Source organism: Dermacentor variabilis, chromosome 7 (assembly GCF_050947875.1).
Source record: "Dermacentor variabilis isolate Ectoservices chromosome 7, ASM5094787v1, whole genome shotgun sequence".
NCBI classification, from domain to species: domain Eukaryota; kingdom Metazoa; phylum Arthropoda; class Arachnida; order Ixodida; family Ixodidae; genus Dermacentor; species Dermacentor variabilis.
This window is the reverse complement of record NC_134574.1, coordinates 80,556,349-80,578,644: the sequence shown is the minus strand read 5'-3', so window position 1 is coordinate 80,578,644 and position 22,296 is coordinate 80,556,349. Positions and strand designations below refer to the sequence as shown.

The 22,296-nt window shown below is 44.5% G+C and overlaps 1 protein-coding gene across 2 annotated transcripts in view; it reads left to right on the top strand.

Moving 5' to 3' along the window:
• The first annotated feature begins 2,994 nt into the window (after positions 1-2,994).
• The window catches only part of LOC142587563 (uncharacterized), a 36,900-nt gene continuing 17,598 nt past the window's right edge, over positions 2,995-22,296 (top strand). For both annotated transcript variants that reach the window (XM_075698670.1, XM_075698669.1), the window contains exons 1-5: positions 2,995-3,235; positions 6,915-7,006; positions 7,880-7,940; positions 10,823-10,929; positions 18,593-18,656. In XM_075698670.1, coding sequence (XP_075554785.1) covers positions 3,082-3,235; positions 6,915-7,006; positions 7,880-7,940; positions 10,823-10,929; positions 18,593-18,656 — 478 coding nt within the window. In that variant the 5' untranslated portion in view covers positions 2,995-3,081. The remainder of the gene's footprint in view (positions 3,236-6,914; positions 7,007-7,879; positions 7,941-10,822; positions 10,930-18,592; positions 18,657-22,296) is intronic.

Genomic DNA, 22,296 nt, shown 5'->3' with positions numbered 1-22,296 from the left:
GTGCGACGATTTCGTTTCCTAACCAACTTGTCCTATATAGTCAGAAGCACCACACCGGTCTGCTCAGTGCTTTTTTTCTGACAGCGTATTCATACCGTGAGTAATAAAGACGAGTGTCTGAATATCATCTGCGGCGGTATTAAAAACGTATCACACGCAGCTGGAGATTGCAAGGTACCCCAAATGCTACATCATTGCTGGTAAGCTAATTCTCGTTATTTCAGTGCATAAAAGTTTTCTGGTGAGTACTCTTGCAAAATATGTCACGCGAAAAGTGTGATGCCTTGTATCGACACAAAAATACGTAACTGGCGAAGACGTACATTTCATCGTTAAAGCATTGTAAATGTAGATGACTGGTATCTGTATAAGCTATAAACGATAAACAAACGAAATTCCTATCTGGAAACTTAATGTGCTCGGTGAATTTCTCCGCCCACTTTCTGTTCCGTGTGTAAAAAACCTAATTTGTGCATGCATTCTTACATGTCCTTCACGCATGTAAAGATATGTACGTTCAGTGTGATCGGCAGGAAGTGGCAAGAACCGATTCGACAAATGAACATTCATAAGTCAAAGGATGATTTTCTTTTATTTCCTTTATTTACTTGAGCAACCTTTCTTCAAAGTAATCTTGCATTTTGTATTGGCGGATCACGAGCACGTCCTCTGCAAACGGTCGTTTTCTTTCGTTATTTTTTTTTTGTCAGGAGAATGCGCATGATCACATAAAACTTGATTAGTCATGTCAACGATTACAAACCTTCACATCCAAATGCACTCACAGATGATTTCTCCAGCCTCACTGGCGTGTTCCAGAATAAATCGCCGGAAGCAGGATTCACTACTGTGTGATGAATAATGTTTAATTCTGTACGCGTTCAATGAATATGTCAGGATTCTTTTGAACGACCTCATATCACTGCGAATAAAGATACTTGTGGGGATGCAGAATCACGTACATATTTGAAGCTACAGGCATTTTTCTTCATCGTATGGCCCATACTAATGTTTTTGTAATCGCTTAAGGGTTGTGCTCGGAGGCTTGCTCGAACAATGTTGCCTCTACAGCAAGACAACGTTCACAAGCTTCTGCAAGTACTGCACTACACTGTTTGTGTTGTACATATCATCTTGTATGTCGCTGTTTTACTTTGGCTTGATGTTATGCACATCCAGCTGGCGTGCTTAACTGTCAAGCCTTCTGCTTCTGAGAATGATTTCAGTTATGCTTTTGAAGGTAGTCTAGCCGCTCGAAATAGCATTTTGTCGATTTTGTTGTAGCTTTCATGCAGTAAATTAGGTGTGATACTCTTCACGCACAACACTTACCATAACTCAAAAGATTCCATCTACGAGTTGCTTCATGTAAAACTATTCACATATCGCTGCTGCATGGCGTCATCTTCAATAAATTTAAGCTTTCAGAGTAAAGAAGGCAAAATCACGGTCGTGAGCTTGTTGATCACAGTCTATAGCGCATATTTCGAAGGAAAGCACTACAACATTCAAGTACAATTGTTTTGCCACCTGCATGAAGTACGTCCCTATGCAAGCTTCCGCCGAAGTGCCTGCCAACACTCGAGCTACTTCTGTTGGTGATATTTGTTTTTACCTCACATTTATTGGCTTCTAGATGTGTTCGTGAAGGCCGGAAATAACTATTCGTGGAATCGCGCCGTGAACAAGCGTCCATGTTTCCAGCGATGGAGTCAATATATATCTGTTTTTATAGATCGCCGTGCACAACATGGCATTTACACACGTCGGACTTATCTGTGGGCATTCTTTCTTTCGGCGCAGCATGTGTTTCCATATAAATAACTCTCTGCCGTCGTACGTAGCGCTACGATAAAAATAGTCACCATCAGCATAACGTTGCATCTGGCCGTTGGATCAGCCGTGGGCAAAGCAGAACTGCATAGGAAACTTCTTCCTATTGTGAAACGCCGGAACGCTTCAGCGCAAAACTTTTCACCGGAAGAAACCGCAGCACATCACACGACACCAACAACATGACCAGAGTAGCGACAGACAAAGCAGCACCACCGAAATGAAAACGGTAATGAAAGCAGAAGCGAAACCAGAAAAGGTAGAAGTGGCGAAAGACGCGATCGCAGCGCCACTCGTTCACGTGACCACCATTTCGGCCACCTCCCGAGTGGTGTTCTTTATTTTCATGTTTATTTTATAGCAGTGCTGTGAGAGTGAGGTACCAGAACGTTGGGTCCAACGCTATCTAACCGGCGCATTACATAACCTGCCCAGCTCCATTTTTTTCTGTTGATGTCAATTATAAAATCGTTTATACTCGTTTGCTCTCCGATCCAAACCGCTCCCTTTCTGGGCCAGTAATATTTGTCTTAGCCAAAGGACGCTTTCTCTGGGAGGAGGGTGCAACCTGTCATAGCTCATGATCTTTCAGCAGAGGGAACGTGAACATAAAAGACAAAGCGTGCACGGAGTAACAAAAACAGATCTAACAGGCTATGATTTTGCTTGTTTCATGCGGCGGAAGATGTAAGGATACCATAAATATGTTATAGTCAGTACGTTTTGGGCGCCTCCTTTGTAAGATAAAAAAAAAAAAAATAAGCTTATAAAAATTTTTATGGGCGCATCAAATAGGTGGTATCAGCAGTCTCTAAATAAATGACCATGCTACAATTCCCTTTGTTAAGAAATACTCGTCTCAGAGGTTACGCTTTCGCTGCCTGCATGCAGCCGTAGCGCTTGCAAAGATTCAGATAAACGCCATGGACGTCATGTTTTGAACACCATAGTTGAACACCACCTATGGAAATTCAATAAACATTCAAAAGTAAACATAATGACCAAGCCTATCCAACACATCACGTTCATAAAAATATTACGGTTTTCAACTTTTGTTTGAACATGCATTCACTGGCAATTGAGTTCCAATTTTGTTACTCAAAGGTAGTCATATTATGGCGCCCTCTGGACAGTTTGCAGTTGTCTGTGATCGATGCAAAAAGCCAGGCTTTCGACTGCACAAGACCCCAAGCGGCCAAGCCAATGGCCAAGCGGTGTATTTAAACGAAAATAACGACCCACTCGCGCATGCTCGCGCGAGAACACGGGCTGCACAAGCGCATTTTGTCTTGTGGTAACATCCCAGCGCCCAAAGCCGCCGGCGAAATGAGCGAGCCTCTGCGAACAGCAGCCTCGGACATCCGGAGCTTCACCTCGCATCACAAGACCATGTCGACGACAGGTGAGCGCCTGCGCTATCTTAGACATTGACTCTGCATTTGCGAGTTAATTTAAGCGCAGAATGCGCTGTGGGAAGAAGTACAGCGTGCTGCACTTCCACAACAGAGTGTTAACGACCGCTCCAAAGTTGCGTCACGCCAGCGTAACTAAAGGGTTGTCGTTCTGCGAAATGCGCCAGTTCGGCCTTAAGACTGTGGTCTTTTGGTGCGTGCACGCCTGTTTTCGAGGGGAATTCAAGCGCTTGCACTAAACCCGCTTCTGCGTTCCCTCATGAAAAAAAATGTTTGACGCCACAGTGTGTTGTGCCTGTTTCGCTTGAACGTTAAATGTTTCATGAACGGAATTAGTAGCACGGTAGCATGTGATTAGCAGCAATCGCATGACTTCCGCACACACTGTCGCGACTATGGGTAAGCGACTACCCATCTGGGGCGTGTAATACGTATGAAGGCGGAGCAACCTGCAGTTTCAACCAGCTCTCTCGAACGTGACAAACAACTGTGCTCTACTTATAACGGCATAAAATTTGAAAAGGCAAATTTCGCGTGATGTACGAAAACCGCTGTCGCATCTCTGGAGTTTCGTTTCTCGAGATTCGTTGCGACGTCTGTGTGCCATGAGCTTCATCGAGCCAGTGATAAAATAGCGCACCCAAGCATCCTTGCGTACCCAAAACCCCACGGCCAGTTTGCGTTCTTTTGTACTCCTTTTGCGTGTTGTATACCTTTGTGTTCTCTTGAACGTTCGGCGGTGTGCGTCCCCTAACTTTTGGGTGCACTATTTCTAAAACTGCCCAGTGTTTCATTGGCAGAGGGAGATATACATTGAATTGTTGGCGCTTGAGTGCGAGCAAGAGCTCTTTGCAGTTGAGTACAGTTGCAGCGGTACAGTTTGGACAGCATTGTTTTCCTGTCCTTGCTGTATTTGTCTTGTTCTTAAAATCTGCGGTTTCTTTCAAGTGTCAAGTGCAGTGCCTGCAGATGCTGCACGTCTTTTGAGACGCCAGGCTGACTACAGGCTGTTTAACCCCTTCTGTGTGCTGCCATCTACGAAAGCACGACTAAGCACTGGTAGATTAGGCTCGTCTGTGGCATCGCTGCAAAATGCAAAGCACTGCTAAAAAGCAGAGCTCCTCAGTGGGCCTGCAGCAAGAAATTTATTTTAAAAAACGCTCCTCTGTTCAATGGCGTTTGAGGGGACCCAGGGGGCACCCTGGTTACAAAGTGTTGGCTCTGGAATCGCTTAATTGCAGTGCTGTCATCTAAATTGCGAAGTTCAGCAAAGCAATGCTTACAAATACAGCATCTTTACTCCATTTCACAGGTAGCAGGCGATGCTATGAATGCTAGGGCTAGTTTTTAGATTGCTCGCTTTTGTGACGAAAAAAAATTTCTACATGTGCAGAAGTAGGCAAATTCCCTCAGTTTTGGTTTTGCTCGCTCACCCTCGCAATGCTAGTCACGTCCTTGCCACAAAAAATTTATGCACCCTTCCTGCCTATGCGTTGAAAAGGCTACCATCCTTCTCTTACTTTCAGTTTGCTACAGTTTCAAATAAACCACTTGCTCGTACCGCAAGCTGGAATTGCAAATCTGATTGCATGCCGTGATATTCCAGTTGTCAAAACATGCCGCATTGCTTTGCTTATAGAATGGCATTGACTAAACCTAAAGGTTAAGCTATCCACAATGCTTGCGAAGCTGGCCACCACAGCTGCTGACTTTTTTCCTTTTGTTACTAGCAGAAAATGCAGTTTTTGTCATGGGAGTCGGAGTGAAACAAGACGCAGCCTGATATTTCCCCAATGGCTATGGCGAGCTGCCTGTTTTAATTCTTGGCTGCACGCATGCACCTTCCATGAAGTCCTTGTGACACCTTTGGATAGACGTGTTTCATCACCAGGTGCACTGGCGAACAAATGTGTAGCAAAGCAAGGATTGTGCAGAGATTCCTAGTAATATGGATATATTCTGCAAGGACACTCCTGAAAACATGGTGCATCCGAGCATACTTGTCGCCTGTGATGCGAGCATGCTGTTCAGTTAATGCTCAAGAATATGCCAACTACGAGGCACGTTCCGAAGGCACGTATTGTCCTTTATTTTTCTTTTTTTGAAAGAAAAGATGGTGCACTAGGTGAAACAATCGCCATAAGAATCCGCACCCATTGCTGGTTCGACAGAAGGAGCGTCAGCGGAGGAAGAATGACTCATGTACAGAGCGCCAAAAAAAAGAGTAGTAGCAAACCAGTGCGCCTGCCGTTATTCCAGTACAAATCGCGATGGCAGGCAGACATGTACTGAAAATGTGGTCGCCAATGGAAGCGCGTGCAGTTATCCGGCATGAATGGTGTTCTCTGCATTGAAAGGCAAGCTCTTGGGACGTCACTTCCAAAGCAATGCTGAGGTGGAGCAGGTTGTGCGACAGTTCCTTGCATTGCAGGGCACAGTTTTACCGCAGTGGTTTCTTCAGACCGATTGCATGCTAAGACAAATGTCTCAGTGTTGGTGGCGACTATGTGCAAAAAGAGTGCAAGGTGTATAATTCATGATGCCATGGTGTATATTTTTTTTGGCAATAAAGTTTATGTGGGAAAATAAATGACGAAACTTATTTTCATAACGCCCCTCATACTAGATATATACAGTAGTACTTGCTGTCTAAGGTGTGATAGAAAATTAAAGCACTATTTTCTCTGACGTGACTGATGGAAGGGGAATAGTGTCCAGGCTTCAATGCTAAGTGCAGTCAATGCCAGAAAAGCCTCAAACCAAAGTTTTTTTCCTTCTCTAACCAGAGCAAGAAAAGGTGAATTCCAAGCTTTTTATTTCGGATAAGAGTGTGCCGAACTCTGGTAATAAGTAAAAAAAAAAAAAAAAATGTCGGAGTGACTCTAAAGCCGCTGCCACTGTTCCCACTTTCATTTCTGCTTGCAGCTATCGATCACCAGCTAACATCAACATCCATTTGTGACTGAGGTCAGTTACAAGTGGGCTTCGACTTGCATCTGAGCTCGAGAGGCTTCTTGCCAGTGCACTTCAAAACTTCAGATCTGTCATGTGTGCGATGTAAATGACCTCTGCAATTCAGGAACATGAATTGCATCTTCCTCATTTAGCCTCACATCGTCATCCTCCCCCACCCTTCCCAATTTTCTGAAGCTAATCCTCAATTCGCCAACCAAGCCTGTAGACACCCTCATGAGGCTGCGCATGTCTTATCGCATATGAAAGAAACGCATGGGTATGCTTCACGCAATTCCATGCAACGTGAAGTCTCCTACATTAATGTCGCAAAATGACTTATTACGTGGAAGGTGTCGCAGATCTGGATATATTTGCCCCCGAACAAGCGGAGTGACATGCATCTGCGACCTGCAGCCACATCGCACTGCTTGCATTCGCAACCAAATCAGTGTGACAAATACTTGCAGTGCAAATGGCACAAAAAGTACAGGCATTGATGTAATCTTGCGTGACATTAACATAATGTATAAAGTAGATGCAACACAACTGCAATGACATACACACAGATTGAAACCTTTGACCATACTACCTACGTAGCTTGCACAGGACTGCCTGTGAATTATGAAATTGATTATAGAATGGCTGCTTCCCCATAGGCCTACATGCTTGTAATTGGCTAGTCTAATGGCACTCCCTGCCGTTGTCTAATTGCAGAGGTCGACACGGTGCATCCACTTACGAAGTCTCTGCTGAGCCAAGGAAGGCGTCACGTGCTGTCTGACCTAGTGAACAGTTGCTCCGGTGGCGTGAGTATTGTTCTTGCATGCAGCAATGAAACTATTATAGGCACTTGCTTGTACAGTTACGGCACTCCAGTCTCGCCTGCAGTCGTATCCGTGATACAGCTTTCGGCCAAAGTTTTGCAGAAAACTGATGGGATGGAATGTGCAACAAGATTGTAGTGCAAAGTGATAGGTTACGCATGAAATGGATATATAATCTTTATCTCCTAAACCAGCGGTTACGTGTAAATTCACTTGTCACCACTTGCACAGCTCGTGCACTGCGTAGCTGTATCTCATTGTGCACCTTGCTTCCTATTGACTTTTTTATCACTAAACAGTTCTTTGTTGTGTGTTGAGGTTTCTGCACCTGTAAATGCAACATTTTTTTTTATGTTGCAAGTGCAGTAGATGCCCTCTAAAGGGAACATTAGGGGCCTTGGAAATCTGCTTTGTCAGGTCATCTTAATAGCCATCTGCATTCTTTTCAAGATGGGCAAAATATTTGTGGGCACAAATGCGTGTACTTTATTTATTCACACAGTTCTAAAGAGTTGGAAGATAGTGTGACTTATAAATTTAGACTTTCACTTATTTCACTCTCCCAATTAAATTTTATTATGTAGTACATCATAGCATTACACTGCATGTATATTGGTTTTTTTTTTTTACAACTGCCGGGCATTTAACTTTAGCAATATTCACTTTCGCTTAGGCATAAATCATCAATTTTCACTTGTATTTTTGCATGAAGCAGTCTCGAGCTTTGCCCGTATGTGAAGTTTGAGCCGAACATGTTGGATGTTTAGGACCACTGACAGCGGTTCTAGTGAATACACCAGTACAGTTTGGGGCCATTCCATGCTCATGGCTGTACGGTCGACACCCTCCTTGCAGGCTCCCAGCGAAAAGACGAGCAGTGTGGACCAGAAGCCATTGACAGCAGACTGCTCCAGCGGTGAGCTCATTGTCTGAAGATTTGAGAATCATGTTTAATACTATAACAAGAGACTCTTAATCTGTTTAGACTGATAAGGTACTTTGTTTTTTTTTCGATACTCTATTTTGACTAATCTTACTTGTTGCTGACTATACTTTGTTTCTTAAATAACAACGTTAAAGGGTCCGCTCACCAGATGTAATATTGAGCTGACAAGTGCAGTGCATACAATGCGTCCCAGCGATCGTGTGCCTGTTAGGTGTCTCTTCCCTATGCACCACGGAAAGCGCTTAAATTTTAAACCAAATGCTGTTTGCTCTTTCCTCAAGGGCATTGAGCTCCTAGCCGGAGAGTCGACGTATATTGCACCAGTGCGCAGTGCTGTTACATCGCTCACGATGACAAGTGACTTCAAAAATTATTCAAGGCAACAAAGACTAAACAGTTCTTTGTTGTGTGTTGAGGTTTCTGCACCTGTAAATGCAATTGAAGTTTCGAGAAGTAATGAAACCTACAAACCGAATGTCTGTGTTTTCGTTTTACTTCGTACCGTAGCAGACATGCACTTCCATTTTGTCTGCTTCTTGCCACGTTGCGCTATCGCACGCGCATAGAATGAAACCGTCATTTTCTACCATATTAAAAATTGCAGTTATGCTCCTTCATCCTCTGATGGCTGCCTCATGGGTCATGATTGTGGCACTTATCAGGCGTTATGCAGAGTGCGCGAAATCGTTAGCTACACGAAATGAGACAAATGTAACAGCTTGCGTGCTAGGCCATTGTCGGAAGTGCGCCACTTGCCAAAAACGTGCGAGAGAGAGAGAGAAGAAATGGTGGCAGTGCTCGTGACTTATTCGTCACGCAATCCTACGACTCCATATGGGAGAACTCGGGGAAGGAATTTTGCTTGTGGAGGCTAGATGGGGGAAAATGAAGAGAGTGCCTATGTTGGCAGTGATTCTCGCCTTCTGAAATTTCGATCTCTGCCTTTAATTAAGCAATTCTTGCTGTAGAACACTGTTTGAAGGTATGTAAGAACATCCAGCGTATAACCAAAATTAGAAATCCCATTAAGAAAGCTAAAGAGCCTTCTCTCACTACTCATATTGGCGACCGAAAAATTCCATGTCGTATATGAAAGAAGATATGTCTGTCATGTAATTCACTGTCTGTCGCGATGTAGCCAGTGCTCTTTATTCTCTTTAGCTTTTCACAGAGCCAAAACAATACTGTTTGTTGTAACCCCAGTGTGCGAAACCGCAGCGGCTATTGACGAGATAATGGAAGGCGACCTTAAGACTCTCTAGGCTTGTGGGCGACGCATGCATTGAGACAAAACGAAACTCGCGTTTGTTGCAACCGCCTTGCATGAAACCGTGCTGGCTATCGACGTGATTGTTCATGGTCACTACACACTTATGAAGGCACACGGCCAATGCAGTGTTATAGGCTTGAAGTGTTCTGGCATTGCCATTTACGAACGATTTCCGCTGATGACTATGGTGATGTGGACTTCAAAACATCCAAAACCATTTCCTCCTAGGCTCCTGTTAGCAGAAACCATCTCTGGATGACTGTTGACGTTAATGTGATTAGCGCTGACACAATGTAGCGACACTTTATTGCCACTGCCTGAACACGCTGCGGCACCTTGCGACGCTGCGGTGTAGTCCGCACTTGTCGCATTGTATAGCGGCAATATCTTGCGGCACATACGCAGTGCTGTAAAAAGTTATGGTGGTGGGGGTGTCAAAAAGTTATGAGCGGCTCATACCTATTGGGGCATACCCAGTGACCCAAATTTGCTTGTTTCATTGAAGAGCGCCACATATCCAGTAGCACAAACTCGGTGATCCAAGTTGATCCAACAGTTGGCACCAAACTTGATTCTCGCAGCATTGCAGCCTGATGCCCTGCCCATTTTATTTACACTATGCGCTTTGTGATTCTAAGGCCGCTCTTCACAGCATCAAGTCTGCATTACATCACAGAACTTACACGAGCAGATGATATCTGACATCGGGGATGTGCACCATCATGCTCTGGAAAGAGGTCACACCATATTTCAATGGATTCCTGCTCACTGTGGCATTGTCGGCAACGACCTAGCTGACAAGGCTGCCCGCTGGGCCCACGAAGATACCCAGACATATCCAACACCTTTGGAGAGGTCGGACGCTGCCAGGAAACTTCGCCTACTTGCATGCAAAAAATTGCAGGATCTCTGGATTTCAAGTGCCTTCAATTGCAGATTACATAAACTGGACCTCACACTATAGCTACAATTGCCATCTAGCCTTTCCCGCGGCGAAGCAACCTTGCCGTACCGCTTGTGGCTGGGAGTGGCTTTCACGAACGCATACACATATCGTTTGGGAATGGCCAAAAGCCTGATGTGCGACTCCTGTGGGCGCGAGGAAACCATCGAGCACCTATTGTGTACCTGCCCTCGTTACAATGTACACCGACTGTACTCGAGCCTGTTCACCGAGTCAGATACTCAGATCATGGCCACACCCATCACATCACTGGCACGAAAAACAATTCGTGCACTAGTGCAATACTTGAAGTGCACCTGCTTAAGAGATGATTTATAGTGTCCCTCCCACACATACTCTGTACTTACTCTCTCCCTTTTTTCCTCTTTCTGTTCCCCTTTCCCCCACCCCCAGTGTAGGGTAGCAAACTGGGTGCCATTCTGGTTGAGCTCCCTGCCTTTCCTGTCCTTGCTTTCTCTCTATACGCTACCCAGTGATCCGAGTTGGTGGAAACAATGTGAGGCAATGCGAGAAGTTTTCAAAGAGTGCCGATTGCATTAAAGTGACGCAAACACATTGACTGCACCTGTCGAGCAACAATCTATGAAGTCCGTGTTGAATTTTGTGGTCTTTCTGCAGATGGGACCAAGCTACGTCCTGTAGAAGTTCGCAGCGCCACTGCACGGAGATGCCTGAACGTCCCAAGTCCGGAACCGGTTGTGCCCATTCCAGCGGACATTTCTCAGGTGAGGTACCTTAGTGTGTCGTCACCATAGGTCTGTTCCATTTGCCTGCTTCGTGAACTGGTTCTGGCTGTGCTGGACTTCACCATTCGTTTTAGCGGTGCAAGCGTGACACCCTCTGCAAGGTGTCGTTCGCTCCAAAAACTGCAGGTAAAATTCGGACCCAGTTCGTGACCTTTATGTGCAATTGCAAGTGCCCGTGTTGTGCAGCAACGAAGCAGCATACGGTTTCTCCGGCACCATGACGGCACGCACTACAAAAAGTGACTGAGCTACTAAATGGTATGCTGACAGAGAGAGAGAGAGAAAGCAATTTATTTGCACTTGTCAGAGCGAATGGGTGATCGGGATGAGACTCGGCTCCCCCTTTCACAGTCTACCTCCCCCCTAGACGTCAGCCGGAATCGGTTGGCTTCCGGCGGCGGCCTGGGCTTGAAATTTCGCAGTTAATGGGCAGTGGCTGCACCCACGTCAACAAGAGAAGCCGATATTTGTACTTCGCCCTTGGAACCTGTCATGAGATAAGTGGAAAAAGTGTGTGAACTCGAATTTGGAGCAGTTTCTTACCACCTCTTCACAATATCGAGGTACTGTCCAGTATTTTTCTGCTGCAACTAGACCATTGGTTGTACTGCTCATTTTCGCTGTGGGAGTGCTAGCCAAAGCTGCATGGCAGCCGCAAATTTGGTAAAAGTGGGCATTCGCAATACAATCGCTGCACACGCTGGTCAGTGGCAGCAACGAAAGGTGGCACTGTGCAGTGAAGTCGTGAAAAAAGTGCAGATGAATCGTACCAAATATCGTATTTACTCACGTAATGATCTCAGTCGCGTAATGATCGCACCTCTGAATTTTGCCGTCAAAATTTGATTCTTTTTTATTTCCTGTGTAATGATCGCACCCCGAACTTGCTGCAGCGATATGTCGTGTGTCAAGTCTAGCTAATAGTGATTGTGCTTACCATCTGTCGAATGCTACGCGAACGACTCAAGACAAACCAAGCGGTCTGCACGCACCAAACATCAAGTAGATGCCTCATTTTATTACTTTCATCACTTTCAGCACTTCCATGACTAAAATAAAAAGCTGCAACCAAACTTGCCTTTATTATGTGTAGGCTTTATAATGGTTGTGGTCAACAACAAAAAAAAAGGCACCTTTCGATTCTTGTCATCTGCACTCGTGGGCATGCAACAAATCGCGAGCGGCAACGATAGTGGCCACATTTACACTGATACGTTAGAAGTGTACCCTATTCATACGCCGATGCTTGTAAGACAGCTAAGATATTCACCCACCCTTAGCGGAAACATGCCGTATTAGGATAGTAGGGAAGACAGATGCCGCAGTTTCCGCAGCATGCTGTCCATGTGTTTCTATGTCACTGGCAGCTAAGCTCGCCCATCTGTTTCTGTCCCCTCAAAGTGGACCTGGCTACGTTATTGCCGCAAACTTGCCGATATTAACGATATTATTGATTACTGATACGGAAGAAACTGTGTGAATGCACGTAATGTACTTGTGAGAAGCAAAAAAAAATCACGTTTGGCGCGTTCGGCTTGCTCCGCCGGCCGCCATGTTTGTTTTGGTGTCTCTCAGCAAACTGGCGACGAAAAAAAATTTTCTTTTCACGCGAAATTTAACCCGCGTAATGATCGCACCCCTGATTTTGTGTAAATTTTTCTGACAACAAAGTGTGATCATTATGCGAGTAAATATGGTACTTGCAGCTTTGTGTGCAGGTCCTTTCTTTTTTTTGAGCGCTGGACTGCTCTCTTCTTAATCCTTCCAATAACCCTTTAACTGCCAATCATGAGCTAACTCGTCATGACAAAGGTTGCACTACCTTGCAATTTTTGCAACATAAATAAGTCTTTCCATTTTTTTTTTTTCAGTGAGACCAGTAAAAGCACTGCAGTCAAACTCACTTACAATACCAATTTTAATGATTCATTGGATGCATATGACAATGAGCATGCCTGACACTAAGAACTTGTGTGTCTGTGTACTCTATGGCGAACTACAATGCTTCCTTGCTGCATTATTGGCTGTAACAATGTAATCTGGCTAATGCGTGTCTGCACTGAAAAGGAATGCAAAAGCCATGGGGCAAAAAAGAAAACTCCAACCGTTGTCCTCGTTCTTGTGTTGCGCAGCCCGCCTGGCACACTCATCGCATTGCCAGCCTCGCGTAGCTCTCTCCAGTCTCCCTTCCACCTCTCCAACATCGGTGCAGTTCACTGGTGTATTGGAGGGGTGGAAGGGAGACTGTGAATGGGGCACGCAATCCTGCAATGCCTCTTCTGTGATGTCCTCTTTGGTTGTCTCGGAATAGAGCACACGTACGACTCTCACAATCGCTTGCTGACTAGTGAACCTCCTGTCCGTGGCAGATGTGGCAATAGGCTGACTGCCCTCCCTGTTCTGTTGGAGTGTAGGGAAGCAGAAGCTGAGAGAAAAAAACATTGTTTGTTTAGCATACCAACAGCATATCCAAATACGCCTGGCAATGTTTCTTAGCGGAGAACAGTTACTCGACACCAAATCTGTTTTAGACTTTCTAAATAACATCCATATACTACACATTGTCGGCACAAGAGACGCGTAAAACAACCTCTCATCAGACTGCTGCTGTGATAGGTGCGTATAGTATGGCATGTTCCTCCAGTCCCTTGCATTCAAGGGCTCTGGTGACGTAGTAGAACCACTCCTCAGTCTTTCTTTTTATCCATCCTAATTTCAGCATCACACGGTAGCATGTCTTTCATGTTTGTAGCACACCTCATTAGTCATTGCCATACTTTTACAACATATGTATATGTTTTATGCACTGATTTTTTATTAGTGGTGGGCGAATACTCGAAAATTCAAATATTCAAATTGAAAGATACTTTTACTATTAGAAAAATTTGAACAATGAAAAATACTGTTCTTGGTTCTTTAACTCAGCTTTGCTGCAATCCAGCCTTGTAGTACGGCAAAGCGTGTAAAATGTATTGCAGTGGAGCATATCAAAAGCAAGACGAAGTATCACGGTGCCCTGCTGGTGCTTACGGCTACCCGACACTATCGGCCCGAGTACCTACACACTGCTGCCACATCGTGCACCTGGACAACATGAGCCGCCAAGTGGAAAGCTCTGTCTGTTCCTAGTGTGGATAAATCCCTAAGACATACGGTTCACAAACTACAAATTTCAACACCAAGGAACCCAGATATGTCTCAACAACGAAAGCTTCTGAAAAGGCTCCTTCCATGTCAGCACTGTGGGAAGACTTCGATAAGCTCATAAACCAGCAGCTATTTTCGCTGCCAGACACACAGGTTGGAAGATATGTGCATGATTGAAATTTTGAGCCATAAAGAAGATCCATGCCGAGTGGTGGTATGAGCATGGTGCCCGCTGTTGGCTCTGCTTGCAAAGAGGTACCTGCTGATACCAGAAACTATCGTGTCCAGTGAGCTGCTCTTTTTGGCATCTAAAAGAATTAACATGCAGGGGGGCGTCTCTGCTCCCTGAACGTGTCGAACAGCCATCCTTCATGACATTAAAAAACTGCAGTTATGACACTATCAAGCAAAAGTGTTGCACTAGGGAATTTCGTTTTTCTGTACGTTATTTGCTGCGCACTAAGCTTCTCTTTATTTTTTTCTTGTACATCTGGCTTGCGAAAAAAATTGCGTTCTCATAGAACCAATAGTATATTCTTATTTTTAAAAAACTTGAGTCTATTTCCGCTCGGATCTGATTATTCAAATTCGATTCAATATTGAAAAATTTGATGCTGGCACACCCCTAAGTTTTAGCCCTTTCTGCAGCCACGTTACCCCTACCATGTCCGATTCATTTCTACATTAACAACTAGTCGCCATTCACATGGTGCTCTTTGGTCACATGTGGCCCTTGTGCCGATAAATTCCATAACTCTTCTTCATTGTTGTCCTTCCTTGAAAAAATTTTTGCCAGTAGTTGTGATGCTTCATCCACTAGCATAAAAGGCATGGGTGGTGGTGGAGTTTACGAACATTGCAAAAAAGAGCAAGGCAACAAGCTGAGCAGTTGTATTCATTCACCTGCATGTGCTCTGCTCGCTGAAGATAATCGTGATGTGTGCGAGGAATAAAAGCATCAAAAGTAAGCGCGATTACTTGAACGGGTAAAGTTCATGTCTCTACACATCTGATCGCTAAAGGTTATTTAAGCGTAGAAGCCAGAATTGCGCGGTTGTTACATGGCTTTGAGAAGAATGTACATGCTACATAGAGGCTTTTCATAAGGTATACATAGTACAGAAATGTTGGCTCAGATGTCACTGACAGCCCTGTCTACTGACTGGGCAGGCTTTGGACCCGTTGTGTTGCAGCCTGGTTCTTGGAGGCCGAAATTCGTGAGAATTATGTTCTTAGAACTGCATTTTTCAAAATCTCTGAACTCTTTTTGCACTATTTTTTAAAGTATCTCGCATCACAAATAAATATTTTGGTAAAAAAGAAACTGTATAAACCTGTGTCCCTCCTGCCTTGAGTTGTCTTCTTGCGATGCTCTCGCAATTTTTTTTTACTCCATGCAATTTGCCAGCATTCATATTTTGGCACACAGAGCAGGTGAAATAATTTTTTTAGTAGGCAGCTGCATATGGTGATAAGTGTATAATGGAAGCATATTTTCAAGTTTGGTCTTCACAATTAGCCATACTGCTCTATTTTCTGCCGTATTGTTCCCACATTGCAAAAACTGAACTTTAGTGCATTATAACGGCACTTGCCATATTTTCCAACTTATAAGTCCCACCTTTGTATAAATCGCACCCTCCTCAAAACTGCAGTTTTTCCGAAAAATAATGTGTATACGTCAAGCCAGTGTATAAAACACACCTGTTAATTCGGTGAGCAATTTAAAAAATAGTGACGTTTTACTCCGGGAAAGCAGGTCACACGCAAGCGTATCGGCGCCATTCCTATAGAATTGCGATAGCAACAATATGGACATTCCAGGCTCATTTCTACCGTCATGGTAGCTGCAATGTTCCATATAAAGTCCAAGGGCGACAACATCATCCCCTTCATGCAAATGAAAGCGTGTGACAGTGAGCCGAATCGAGCACAAGTGAAGAAAGCGGGAAGGCAGCGCAGGAGCGCGGTAGGGGCTTGTACTCTGGCAGTAACTGCATAGTCTGCCCAGTGGCTTGCTTCATGTCTTTAAAGTGATCTGGAGACGTAACGGCTTCGGAGCCGGTCGACTCGCGGTCAGCCTGCCGCTGCTTGCATTGTTGCTTTGTCCTTCTCGCATAGCGCTCGGCAACTTGATTATGAGAACTCCGGTACCTCCATAGCGCACATACAAAGCATAGTAAGTGCCAGAGGAAGTCAACCCGGCACGCTTCACGTGGCCATAGTATCCAATCGGATTTTGACAAATGTTTCTTTCCGAAATAAAAAAAAAAAGTTTACAAGTTGCACTGTTCTGTAAAACACGCCAGTGAAAAAAATTCCAAAAAGAAATGCCAGTTGTACACTGGAAAATATGGTATATTAGGCACTTTTTAAAACACCTAGAATATTATTCCTAACCTTTTGGGCTATCGACCCATGCATTAAAATAAATTGTTGTTTTGCGAATTTCTACAATAGAAGTTTGGAACAGTATGTATACAGGATTTCTAATTTCCATTAACTCTTGAAAAAAAAAAACAGGCATGCACAAGAAACAAAATATTTGAAATGAGCTTGAATAATTAAACAAGTCTGCATAATTTCATCAAGATTGGCTGAAAAACAGTTCGGTTTCAGAACCAGGCTTCCCCCTTAAATCTAATTCCAATTCTGGCATTAAGAGACAAGTTTGGTATCAAGTTAATGCCTTGTTTCTTAACCTTACTTGCCAAGTGTCATCCTTTACGTGCAAGAAACATTTAGAGTATTTACCACTTAGAGAATGCATGTTAGTGACCTGGAGTCATTTGTTTCGAATGCCTTAATTGAATAGTGGCACATTTAAAGAATGCCTCCTTCAGTGCACATATGACAGTTGGCCTTGAGGGTTGGGGCAAGTGTACAGGGCTTACCATAAACAGAAGCCATGAAGTTGCTACACATTCTACAGTAAACTTCTGTTATCACCATGGAGGACGCTTAAGATTAAGATGCTTAAAAATTTGGAGGACACAGAAGCTTTGCCTTTAAGAGCGGAAAGCGACAGCATTCAAAGATCCCCAACTGCTTCTCGCACTTCGCGGCAACTGCAGTGTACATAACCCTCATATCTACCAGGAAATGCTGGCGGCAAACGCTATGCGCGAAGGCAGGCTTTCTGGTTAGAAACGCGGCCTTTTGCGCGAGCCGTGGTGTGGCGAAGCCAAGCGCCACCTGGAGGTGTTGCAAGGAACTGGGCGCGTCCCTCCATGGCCTCTGTGCTCCGTGGCGCCTGCGCGGGCAAGTGGCAGACGCTGTGGCTGGTCTATGAATGGTAGAAACACTGGGAACGGGATTTGTTCGAGTTTTCGCGTAAAAGAATTATGTTTTCTCGTATATTCAAATTACAATCCAATGCAATCATGTTTCTAGGTTGTGTATAAGTTGTACTTTACGATTTTTCTATGTATTTTAGCTTGAGAAATTTAATTAGTTCAGTAACTTCCTTCCGCCACATGGAGGGCCTGGGTATGCGTGGTTCGTAATTCTTTTTGCTGAAACGACACTGGATGCTGGATGCCGCCAATGGATTTTCTACAACACGGGACCCTTAATGCTACCGCATCAATGCCTAAACACACCACGAATTCACGGCCGTATTTACGAGAGTTTAACATACCCCCAATTCAAACGTGCGCCAACTTTCTATCTGTCCAAAGTAGGAAACAAATGTAGAAAATGACATTAGGGCTCCTAAAAAGAGTAGAAATCTAACGTGCACCAGATTTTTTTTAGCATGAGAAAGTGGCAATGGTCTAATATGTGTTGCACGATAGTGGCCAGTTTTCTAAAGTCAACTTCAGCGCAATACAGCCATCTTATACGATAAAGCATACGAATGCCGCGAAGGTGGTTTTGATGTCATTATCGATTGCACCGCTCGGGCAATTTTCAGTCCATTTCTTTTCTTGAAAAAAAAAACAAAAAACAAATGCGCACATTAGTCAGCTAATTGCCATGATCACACATTGTAAGATAGTTATCGCTTGAAAATCTAATCAAACGGGTTTGAATTACCAGAAGTCTACTGTATTCATACAGAGTTGGTTGGTTATGGCAAGTGCTCTTTTCCTGACAGTGTTTTCTGCTGGCAGTGTTTTCTTGACAGTGTTAATGGGTGTAACATTAAGGGATAAGAAAAGAGCAGATTGGGTGAGGGGACAAACGTGAGTTAATGACATCTTAGTTGAAATCAAGAAAAAAGAAATGGGGGGGGGGGGAGGTCATGAGCAGGACATGTAGTGAGGTGGGAAGATAACCGATGGTCATTAAGGGTTACGGACTGGAATCCAAGGGAAGCGTAGCAGGGGGCAGCAGAAAGTTAGGTGGGCGGATGAGATTAAGAAGTTTGCAGGGACGACATGGCCACAATTAGTACATGACCGGGGTTGTTGAAGTATGGGAGAGGCCTTTGCCCTGCAGTGGGCGTAACCAGGCTGCTGATGATGATGGTGATGTTTTCTGCTGTTTGCAGAGTCCCGAAGAGAAGGCTGGCAACCTCTCCATGGAAGTTATGCACACCAAGCTCGACTGCTCGGGTGAGCCGTAACCTTGTGAATTTTACATTGGAGCCTCGCCTCTCTTTTAATTTATTACGCACTAGCACAAAGTTAAGTGAAAGCTGCATCAATGTACAGGAAAAGACTTTATCGCTGTTGTCCTGGCAGTAACAATGTCCAGATTGGCACCTCGACTCGTCGCATGGTCTCGGTGGCTATGCCATTCTGCTGATCTGCACGAGTCTCTGATGAATTTTTGGCCATGGGGGCTGAATCCCATTGGAGGCAGAATGTGCACAAAGTTTTGCGTGCCCATTACAGAACTTGTCGGGGAGTCTTGGTGGCTGTGGCTTTGCACAGCTAAGCGCGAGGTCGTGGGGCTGATTCCCAGTTGCCGGGGCCTCATTTCGATGGGTGCAAGATTCAAAAATGCTTGTGTACTTAAACGTAGTTGCATGTCAAAGCCTTATTGATGAGTGTTGCCTGCAGGCAACATACCAGAAAATGTTTTTCTTGCTGTGTTTTGGTATTGAGTCAGATGCGTCTGGCTAAATGTTTTCAGACGGCACTGTATGACAGGCAGCTAGTCATTTGCTGGTTTAGAACAGGAGCAAAGGACGAGGGAGACGTTTGGCATGCAACTCGCTTTTTTTTTTCAAAGAAGTGTCAAAGGAGACGCACCGATGCAAGGTACTGGCTGCAGTGGTGTTGCGCATGTGATGTAAACCAAATGAAATGTACACTTATAGCTTGCATATGACAAGAGCTGTTTGTACTCATTTCGAATGAACCGATAGATGGCACTTCCAGTTTCCTGCCTGGTGTTTCCCCTCTATTGCCGAAAAAGCTTCTGCAATATATTTGTTTTTTTTTAGTTGATTGTGCTTATTCTCAAAAGGTTTTGCATATTTGAGAATGAAAGAACTTTTTTGTTTATGGGGTATGTATATCTGCCATCATTAAAAGGTTAAAGAAACCCACGTGGTAGACGTTAATCCGGTGTCCCCCACTACGGTGTGCCTTGTAATCAGATTATGGTTTTGGCACGTAGAACTCCAGAATTTCGTTTCCCTTTTGCATTTTGTTCCATAAACACTGTGCATGCATGGATGTAAATTATGGTAATGGATTGCTTGATCGCACTATCCTAGTTTTCCTGTCCAAAACCTACAAATATATATGTATTGCACATTGGTGCCTCATGTTGTAATCCCAACATTGCTTTCTTTTGCAACAAAGCTGTTAGCGCAACTAGAAGAGCTTGAAAGTGTTGCATGCATGTTGCCCTGTGTCCTGGCAGAAACAAATTCTGTGCAGAGTTGAAATTTGAAGGAAATGGAGGGCATACTACAGGTGATGTGTGGGCACAGCTTAAAACTTGTGGGTTACTTAAGGATTTTGGGCATAGTGGTTTACATAGTCGCTTTTTCACTTCTTTTTCTAGCCATATACAACACACATTGAATGCCTTTCTGGTGTTCCAAGCGAACCAACTGTGGAATAGTTTAAATTTGCAAGGTGTGGCTTTTGTGTGAGGAAAGTCTTATTAAGGGCGTGGTTTTATTAGACTTTCGGGACAAAAATCTGTTGTACAAGCAGAACTCGCCTTGAAAGCAACAGCATCACTTGCAATTGGGTTGTAGTTCTGAAAGCCACAGAAGTCCACTGTGTTTTTCTGCCATTCATCAAACACCTCTACATTGCCTCGTCTTTGTGCAAGTACAAGCGTTGTTGAGCAGCGCTACCCGATAGCCATCTACTGTATTTACTCGAACCTAGGCCGACCCCGATTCTAAGCCGACCCCCTAAAGTCCGAAGCCAACAAAAAAATATATTACCTTGAATGTAGGCCGAACAAAAAAAGCGAGGACAGCGTTCACAAAATGCAAACAGCATTTATTGAATCTGAACGTGCAGAGCTCATTCAACGTCGTCGTCGCTGCTATACTCTTCACTGTGTTGCTTGTCACTGTCGCCTTCAAACAGTACACCACCTTTGGTACTATCAAGCGCATTAGATATGCTGCACTTTTTAAAATCTTAAAGGCACGCACGATCAAATTACCTGGGATGTCATCCCACGCTGCAGCTACCCAGCCCAGCAGCTGCAATAGCGATGCATGTTTTATGCGGCCCGTTGCCGTTAGCATGTGGTCTTCATCAGTCAACCATTCCGTGTAATATTTCTGCAGACGATCCTTGAAAAGTTTGTTGATGCAGACATCAAGTGGCTGCAACTGGCCCGTCATGCCGCCCAGTATGACAGCGAGGTCCGTGTTTGCTTGGGCGAGTGCAGCCTTCACATTGTTGGTCAAGTGCCCACAGTAAGTCGACGACAAGGAGCGAGTTCTTTGTCAAAAGGGCTCCTGGACGCAGTCGCCACACAATCTTAACCCACTCTTCCAGCATTGCATTCGTCATCCACCTGTTCTCATTTGCCCGCACAATGACATTTCTTGGGGAAAGTTTCTCGAGCAGGCAGTGTCTTCCTTTTAAATGTCATATAAGGAGGGAGTTTATGTCCATCAGCTGTGCAGCATAGCATCACAGTTGTGCGCTGCTTCTCGTAGCCCGCAGAGCGCACCTTCACCTCCTTGGCACCCTTTTCATTCATAATGTATGGCACTGGCATATCAAAATACGCAACCGTCTGGTCGGCGTTGCCGATTTGCCCAATGTTGTAAGCCTGCCACTTCTCTCTTTCGCAGCACACAGCGCTGAAAAGCTATCAGCTTTTCTTCGAAATCGCTTGGCAGTTTCTGGGTGATTGAAGTGCGACGTTGGAGGCTGAAGCCGAAGCGCTTCATGAATTTCTAAAGCCAGCCCCGGCTGGCTTTGAAATCCTTTGGCGTTAGGCCTCGCTCCCTTGAAAGTTTCCTAGCTTCAGCTTAGAGCACTTCTGTTGTCACTAAAAGGGCAGCTGCTCTCTGCGTCCGAACAAAGTCGACCAAAACTGTCTCCACTTCGTGGTGATGGCCTTTCTTTAGTCTGCTCAATGCCATCCTCGTTGCGGTACACGCAGAAAGTTGCTGTCACTGTCCTCTCCAACGACGGACGTTTTTCTCGTCGACGCCGAAGTCCTGCCCGCCTTGAACTTTTCGCTTGAAAGCGGCGCTGTAGTGGCATCTCCTGCTTGGTGCCATTGCGATAACACAACGCCGCACACCGATACGGCTGACACGACACAGGTAAAGATGGTGACCTCGCTTGTGTACAGTTGGCTACTGGCACAGCTAGTAGCGGCTGCGATACTGACTTTTCTAGATGGCGCTAGCTGTGCACCATATTTAGCAGTTTCAATTAAAAACTGGCACATATTCTAACATCCTCGAATCTAAGCGGACCCGAGAGTTTGGAATATGATTATTTGAAAAAAAAAAAACTATTGGCCTAGATTTGAATAAATATGGTAGTTGCCATAACGGGTCTCCACTTGGTTTAATAGAGCTTTCACTAAGCAGTTAAGCGAAGAGGGAACTGATGAGACAAAAATTAAGACGTCGTGGCAGCACTGACAACCAGTCCTAAATGCATATCGACAGTGCTATGTACGCGGTGATCATTTCAAAGTTTCCTGGATTAAAAAAAAAAATGTCCAGTTGCAGATAATTCTTGTCCTTAGCTAGATTATTCAGAGGCGAACATTACTTTCACAAATCGAAAAACATATTTAACTAAT